The sequence below is a fragment of the Haemaphysalis longicornis genome, unplaced genomic scaffold (genome assembly GCF_048455015.1).
Source record: "Haemaphysalis longicornis isolate Haplotype H1 unplaced genomic scaffold, Haemaphysalis longicornis Haplotype H1 scaffold_8, whole genome shotgun sequence".
NCBI classification, from domain to species: Eukaryota; Metazoa; Arthropoda; class Arachnida; order Ixodida; family Ixodidae; genus Haemaphysalis; species Haemaphysalis longicornis.
The window spans coordinates 139,681,227-139,689,751 of record NW_027526445.1 but is presented as its reverse complement, the minus strand read 5'-3'; the positions used below and the strand labels follow the sequence as shown (position 1 = coordinate 139,689,751).

The 8,525-nt window shown below is 47.0% G+C and overlaps 1 protein-coding gene across 1 annotated transcript in view; it reads left to right on the top strand.

Moving 5' to 3' along the window:
- The first annotated feature begins 4,099 nt into the window (after positions 1–4,099).
- Positions 4,100–8,525, top strand: part of LOC144150171 (protein arginine N-methyltransferase 5-like) — a 55,728-nt gene continuing 51,302 nt past the window's right edge. Inside the window, exons 1-3 of the mRNA XM_077682011.1 lie at positions 4,100–4,231; positions 7,551–7,660; positions 8,347–8,432. Of these exons, the coding sequence (XP_077538137.1) occupies positions 4,143–4,231; positions 7,551–7,660; positions 8,347–8,432 (285 nt within the window). The 5' untranslated portion in view covers positions 4,100–4,142. The remainder of the gene's footprint in view (positions 4,232–7,550; positions 7,661–8,346; positions 8,433–8,525) is intronic.

Genomic DNA, 8,525 nt, shown 5'->3' with positions numbered 1-8,525 from the left:
GAGTTTTGTCCAGTACAGATATCCCACCACGCCGCTTAACCAGTTTTGTTACATAAAAATAACAATCATCATCATCATCACCATTATCACCAGCCTATCTACGCCCACTGCAGGGCAAAGGCCTCTCCCATTATTCCCCAATTACTTCCTCTCGGACCGCACTGCCGCACTCAGGATAGGAGATGCCACATTCGACCCGATAAATCTAGGAGCTAGAGACACGCCCCAGGGATCTGTGCTGTCACCGTTGTTATTTAATGTCGCCTTGCTTGACCTCCCCAGAAGACTCGACGCCATAGATACCCTTGGGCATGCTTTCTATGCTGACGATATCACCGTCTGGACGGGAACCGGGTCCCTCGGCGATATTCAGGACACACTCCAAAGGGCAACGGACGTCATAAATCAATACGCCAAGGCATGTGGCTTCCAGTGGGCGCCACAAAAGTCCGAACTCCTTGTTGTCCGCCCGAAAGCCAAGAAGAACATCAAGGAAGACATACAAGCCCAACTAGAGGGACATGCGATAATTCCTAGTCCCAGCATTCAAATCCTACGAGTTCACCCACAAGCAGACACCAAGAGTGACATCTCCCTAAAAAAACTGAAGCAAACTACCAATCAAATAATGCACATGATTAGGAGGGTGTCAACTAGAAAGAGAGGAATGAAAGAGGTGGATACCCTGCGTTTGGTCGAGGCATTCGTCATTTCAAGGATAACCTACATCACGCCGTACCTCTTACTAAACAAAAGCGACATAAATCTCCTCAATATACTCCTACGGAAGTCAGTCAAGCATGCCATAGGACTACCCATGAGCGCGTCCACAGACAAGCTGCTCAGGATACACAACACCGCAGAAGAATTGATCAAAGGTCATCTATCCCGTCAAAAGGCCAGACTCAGCCGGTGGGCGGCCCTCGACGCGATCCAGCAGATACAGATACCAACCTCCTGGCGCCAGTCTTTAATTATTCACCCACTGCCAAGAAACATGCACCCCACCCATCACGAGGCGAGAAGAGCATCGAGAGCTCGAGCGCTGAACACGAGCTTTGGAAAAGACGCCGGAGTCGTATACACAGATGCCTCCCGCTGTAGAGGCAAGCCATACGCAACAATAGTGGTATCGACCAAGAACGGTCTCCTTGTAAGCGCAACAGTCAAGACCACGGACATCACTGAAGCGGAGGAGATGGCGATTGTTCTGGCCCTCACACAGATGCCGGCACAAACAATTGTCACCCACTCGCAGCAAGCATATCGGAACTACCAATCAGGATGGGTGTCACCAGTGACTTTTAGATTGCTGCAGAACAAAATAGCAAATAGAAAAATCAAATTGGTGTGGACACCTGCTCACGCCTCCATGGAGGGTAACGAGTTTGCCCACCAACAAGCCTGCGCACTCGCACCCCAGGCAGCGGAGGAAGGCGTGGACTACTGCCCGCTTATCACTTTCAGAGAAATCACGCAGCACTATCGGCTAGAAAGACAGACACTCCCTCCACCTCATCCTAGCCTCTCTAAGGAGCAGAAGACAGTCTTTCGCCTCATTCAATCTGGATCCTTCCCCCACCCAACAAGGCTACACCTCATGTTCCCGGAGCAATACTCGGCCGAATGCAAATTTTGTAAAAAAACAGGATCACTCCGCCACATAATTGTGGAGTGCGACTTCAGCTCAGAAAATCCACCCCTCCTCCATCCCCCCACCCCATCTTTTAGGGAGCAATGGGAGATAATGATGTCCAGCTCCTCCCTAGCGACCCAGTTAGCGCTGGTCGACCGGGTGCAGGCGGCCATGGCATCATATGCTCCAGTGAATAAGGAACCACTCCCAATTTAGACGCTCAATAAATTTATTCTCTCTCTCTCTCTCTCTATTACCCCAGTCCTGTGCCAACTGTGCCCAATTTGTCCCGGCAAACTTCTTGATCTCATCCGCCCATCTAACTTTCTGCCGTCCCCTGCTGCGCTTGCCTTCTCTAGGGATCCACTCTGTTACCCTTAATGACCAACGGTTATCTTGCCTGCGCATCACATGCCCTGCCCACGTCCATTTCTTCTTAATAATTTCTACTAATATGTCCTTAACACGTGTTTGTTCCCTGACCCACTCCGCTCTCTTCTTGTCCCTTAATGTTACACCTATCATCTTCCGTTCCATTGCGCGCTGAGTCGTCCTCAATTTAAGTTGAACCCTCTTAGTGAGCCTCCAAGTTTCTGCCCCGTAGGTGAGTACCGGTAAGACGCAGCTGTTATACACTTTCTTCTTCAGGGACAATGGTAGGCTGCTATTCATTACCTGAGAATGTCTGGCGTATGCACTCCACCCCATTCTGATCATTCTAATTATCTCTGCCTCATGGTTGGGATCCGGGGTCAAAACTTGGCCTAAGTAGATTATATTCTTTTGCCACTTCCACTACTTCGCCCCCTATCCCAAACTGTTGTGCTGTCGTCCCGAGGTTATTAATAATTACTTTAGTTTTCTGCATATTAATTTTCAGGCCCACGGTTCTACTCCGTTCGTCTAGTGGAGAAAGCATGCTTTGCAATTCGTCCCCCGAGTTACTTAGCAAGGCAACGTCATCAGCAAATCTGAGGTTACTCTAGTATTCTACTCCCACCTGTTCCCCATCCAACGTTCTGAATACTTCTTGTAAGCATGCTGTGAATAACACTGGAGAGATTGTGTCTCCTTGCCTGACACCCTTCCTTATAGGTATTTTACTGCTCTCCTTATGGAGGATGATGGTAGCTGTGGACCCATTGTAGATATTTTCTAGTATTTTTACATGATGCTCATGTACTCCCTGGTTCCGTAATGCCTGAATAACTGCTAGGGTTTCGACCGAGTCAAATGCTTTCTCATAATCTATGAAGGCTATATATAGGGGTTCAGAATACTCAGCGCACTTCTCTATCACCTGATTGATCGTGTGAATATGGTCTATGGTTGTATAACCTTTACGGAACCCTGCTTGTTCTTTAGGTTGACTGAAATCTAAGGTTGCAGAAATTCTCTTAGCGATTACCTTGGTAAGTACCTTGTAGACGACTGACAGTAAGCTGATCGGCCTGTCATTTTTCAGGTCCTTCATGTCCCCTTTCTTATGGATTAGGATGATGTTCGCGTTCTTCCAAGATTCCGGTACGCTTGCGGTAATTAGGCATTGCGTATATAGGTTTGCCAGTTTTTCAAGTACAAGACGGTTGCGTTTAGGCTTGGTTTCAAGAATTGATCTCAAACAGTGGTTGATTTTACTGCGCTTTGCCTGCTACGTTAAATCGCTCGGCAGTTAGCGATTCCAAGTTACCCTGTGCATCTTCCAGCAAGCTGTATCTGTTCCGTGGTATCAACGTCTATAAAGTACTCGACATCTTGTTCTATAGGCCGTCGAGGAGAACCGGTCGTGTCAACCATTTCTCCAGTGGTTATTCATCCCTGCGAGTCACATCTATTTGATATTTTGTCTTTTGTTTTGTTTTTTTCAGCGTTTTAAGCACACCAGTCACTGTTCTGGCCCATTCGAAAATACGTGCTTCATTAGATATCTCAGCAGAGCAAACGAACACATGTGCCGGCAAAATCTTCGGCAAAATTAAACACGGAAACCTCGATATTCCCACGGCTGAAACGAAATAAACTCACTGCCTTCCAACTACGGCTTCGCACTTGCGGCAGCAACCAGGTATCGCTTTTGGAACGTGCATGACAGCTTCTAGTAGATAAGAAATTCGATAAGAAATTGTCGGCACGTACGTCGTGCGCGTTGGAGCCACCATGATACGTCATTTTGATGCCTGTTTGTTTATTTCGCTCAGGAGTATTCTTTGGAAGGTCCAGGTGGACTAGTTCTCCGGCCAGCAACAAATGTTTGACAGTTGCGTTCATTCAATGCTTCAACAGTGTCGTCTGCTACGATCAACCATCTAAGCGGCGATGGCCAAAAAGTTTTCACTGTAAAAAAAATAACATAAAATTGGACGAACTGTTTTATGTATTGGGGCAAAAATATAGCGTCAGAAAGACATTTAAAAAAATTTAACAATTACTTGTTTTTGCAAGTTTCCTAGCGGGCTCATTTTGTTAGGCTGGCAACGCTGTGTGCAGCACCCCGGTTTGTTTAAACATGGCGGACAGCAAGACTGTGTCATGCGGCGTTGACTTGCACTATGCGAAGGACTTGTCGGAAGCAATCATTTCTGCTTCACAGGCCGGGTTTGTACTTCATACATTTTCTACAAACGTCACAAATCGGGTCTTGAGTTCGTTTTTTTCTCTGCGTGGTTCGCTCGGTGCCACTGAGTGAAACACGTTGCCATGCTTCCGAAATCGAACTCAGTCTGTGAGCGAGCTTGTTATGTCATATCCTAGACATTGACGGAATGCCACAAATGTTAAATTAGTCTATAGTGTTTCGAGCAGCTATGTGCAACATTTGCAGAGGTACTGGAGTGTGCGTTCGCTGGTGAGAGCCACCGAGCGCGGAGCATAAACCTAGGCAGTGCGTTTTCGCACTGTCGCCGGCAGGATTCGTGAAACATATTTCAGCCAACGGTCACCCGCTATCAGTTCCCGAAAGTCACGGGACAGACTACCGGTTCACGGGACAGACTACCTTGACAAATTTTTCGCTGCTTTGTTGCAGTGTTTATTTTACTTGGCCATTGTTATCTCTTACGGGCACGTGACGCTGACTCAAGATCGTAGAGCGCTTCGAGGTTGCTCTGTCGACAGATCGCGGTCGCTGGTCGCTTCGGAGCTTTTGATAAGCTTGAAGAGAGGATCTGGGGGTAAAGCGCGTAAAACTGTTCAGCTACAGAGAAGGACGCAAAAGTCATGGCGGCGGCGAAGAGTGACGTGCGAAATTTTTCCGGGAAAATTTTCGAGGCACTGAAGTATGTAGGCAACGCGACAAAAAAAAACAGCGTGATAAGGTTATCTTTTCCTACCCCATTTATGTGCAAATCTGTTGACAAGTACTCGCAGTTTAGACAGCAATTTTCTGATTGATTGATTGTAGGGCTTAACGCGCCGACGCAACGCAGGCGATGAGGCGCGCCGTAGTGGAGGGCTCCGGATTAATTTTGACCACCTGGGGATCTTTAACGTGCGCCGAAATCTCGTACACACGGGCATTTTTGCTTTTCGCCTCCATCAGAAAAGCGACCGCCGCGGCCGGGAATCGAACCCGCGACCTCGTGCTCAGCAGCGCAACGCCTTAGCCACTGAGCCACCGCGGCAGGTGACAGCAATTTTCTCAAGAGTGCGTTAATTACTAGGTTGGAATTATCAGGTGATCATTTCGCAAGATTAGTGTCGAATGCGTTGATATCTAACGATAGTTTCGCGAAAGTTTGTCCGAAACCGACCATTCTAGGATACGGCTGCTGCAGGCAGCAAATTTTAATTTTAATTTTGCCACGCCCTCTTTGGGACCTTTGCTAAAATGACAACATTTCAAAAACAAGCCAGTCATTGTTAGGTTTGTCGCTGGTACCAGCACACGTTGCAGCTCAAGCAAATGTCAGTGCACAGTACACTTTCACCACTGTTCATTTTGTTCTCAATGGAAGATGGAATTTAGAAGAAGGAAAACGCACTCTGTTCCTGTAAAGGTTCAAGCAATTGTCTCGAAAAACTGAGTAATGTACGATCCTGTATAGCATTGTTGCACACCTTGTGGGTACATCTGGCTTTGCGGAAGTTTGGCTATGTTCGTTGCTGTAGCTGTCTTGTGTCGATGCTATAGTGCAACAGTTACCCGCTAGTGGCACCCCAAACTCACCTTGACGGGAGGTGTTGATGATGGATAAATGAAAATGGGAGGCCCTGTTTCTCTCTAGACCCATGCATTTCTGTACCATTAACGGTTGAATATGTGCGTGTCGTGTCGACGCTCTGTGAAGGCAGCACTTTTGTTTCATAGTAGATGTAAAATAGACTGATCCTTAAAGGGGCCATGCGGACAAAATACAAGTTTGTTTTATTCGAAATATTTTGTGTTTTAGAGTGCCCCCAGTGCTTGTCCAACAGCAAACGATGCCGTATTCACTGAGAAATGAATCAGCTTAGGTTAAAATTTTCATTATCCCGCTAAATCGTGTGTTTCTGCGACGTCTATCATGAAGTCGTAAGTGCGCGTATGCAAACGAACTTCCACTGCATCATTCGGCTGCTGCAGCCTTGCTTGCCGTCAGTCCTCCCCGATGGCGCTACCATACTCATCCACGGATCATTGTCCGCTGTTGCTTTGTTTTTGTCTGTATTTGCTCCTGGCTTGTTTTTGTTACGGTAGAAAGCAATCGTCTCGTGAAACATGGGATATCCTCGACAAACAAGGTCATGTACAACAACATCGCTTGCGCCAATCGGCCAGTGTCGTGTAAGGCAACTCTAAAGCAGTGGACTGCTGCACAGCTAAAAAAAAGCATAGTGCGCCCGGTACCAACAGCAGTGTGCATTGGTACTTCTATGTTTACGCGTATTTTTGTAACTTTCATTGTTTACCCCACTATTGTTACTGCTGTAGAGTGAACATGTATTGCATTTAAGCGAAAATAGCTGTTTCGGCAACCTATAAGTCCTGTCTAATTTGCGTCTGCTTTTGCCGACCTCAGCCAATCGCACAGCTGGCACAAGTGGCATGATGGGTTCTGTTGCGGGAAATGAGCCAGTGGCTCGCATGGCCATTCCCATTTTTTCCTCATTATATAGCTTGTTTAAGTGAAGTGTGCGTTAAAAGGTGTGTCAGTATGATTCTCAAGAGGCAGCCTTTCAAATGAACCAAACTTGCGTTGTGCCAGCATGGCTTCCTTAGAATAGGAGCCAACAAAATGTTGGTTTCAAATAATTCAGAAGTGCATTCTGCATGCCACCTTGCCTGCCAGACCTTCTACGTAATCTCCCTGTCCTGCAAGCAGTCTCTTCAGATGGCCAGTAACACGAGCGTCGGAACTGGTCTCAGCTCCTCTGTCAGAAATTGTCCGAACGACGCCCATGCTCATCTTGCTGGCAACAAAAGCACGGACAATGGTGGCCGCGCTAAAGGAATGAAAACACGTGCTCATTGCTGCAAGCTGTTATGATTATGAACCACAGAACTGTGCTGCACTCTCCATGTGGCACGTATCTAAATGTGTGTTTTTTCTTTCGGTTCGTGTTTAGAATTTCTCGCTGCAATTTGACACGAACTCGCTGTCCGCAGCTTATCAGTTTTGTAGATGAGTGAATTTCTTCAAGACAAGCGCCTAGGAGATACGAGTGTCACAGCTTATCGGGTTTGATGTGCGAAGCTACCCCGGGGCCGTGAGGCTGCCCGCAGTGGAGGGTTCCGGATTAATCTCGACCACCTGGGGGATCTTTTAACGTTCGCCGAAACCTTGAATGCACAGCATTTTTTCCTTCTGCTTCCATCAGAAAAGGAGCTGACCACTGCGGCCAGGTTCGCACCTGGGTTCTTGGGCTCAGCAGCGCAGACCCGGGATACTACTGTGTTCATGTAGTTTTTTGTTGTGCCTGTTCCTATCCCTGGCAGGTACAAATTTGTGGCATGCCCCATCAACCATCCACGGGCAAGGCCAAATTTCGATGCCAGCGGGGATTCGAGGCAGTTTGTGCGACCCGACCTCGTGCTACCTTCTCAAGGTGAGTTTGTCTGGTAGTTTTCTTACGGTTAGTGAGAGAACAGAAGCGGAATGTCCCCGGTTTCTGACGGCAAAATTCTGAGGGTGATCATGTGAAGGTGATTGAATGTTCGGCATCAGCCGTGACCCCTCAAGGATGTAATGTGCCATCATGGCCTGTACAGAGAAATACGACGTATGATTTTGCGATTTCATGTATTTCTTGTGCGGGTTCCTTAATTAATGGCTGATGTGTTCTTTGTGGGCTGGTATGTAGTGTGGTGGTAACGGTACCAAAAGGGGTGTCCAGAAATTGCATTTGAAACCATGCATCAGTGGCCGTAAATCTTTGTGGGGATACTGTGCTCGTTCCCTGGTATATTCATAGGTGTGCACTCCGGATGCTCGTGATGCGAGCTTTTCAATTCCTCCGTTCTCTGAAAGTAAGATTCCAGTTAAGCGTTCTATCGCAAGCACGCTCTCGTAAATCTTGGTCTTCCTCTGGGATACGCACTTCCTATGGTCGTCGCATTGTGAACAACTGATTAGAGAGGTTCAAGTAGTGTTAGTTGTTAATGGTGTACAGATGGAGAACTTAGTGTGTTAACATTGTTTTAATTCTTCATTTTTAAATACGAAAAGTGGTAGCGCTGTTTTCATGTTCCCATGACACAATTGCTTGCCCATTTGTTTCGTCTGAACGCTCAGATTGGTCCACCTTGGTGACTGCGAAGATCTCCGAATGGATCGATGTGGATTCGCCGGTTGATAGTTTCAGGAAGATGTCTGAAAAGGCGAGTGTGACTGATCCTTTTATTATTTTTCTTCCTTTTTTATTGAGCTATATACAGTGATAGCTACCTTCAATGCAATGGTCTCTGTGTGGT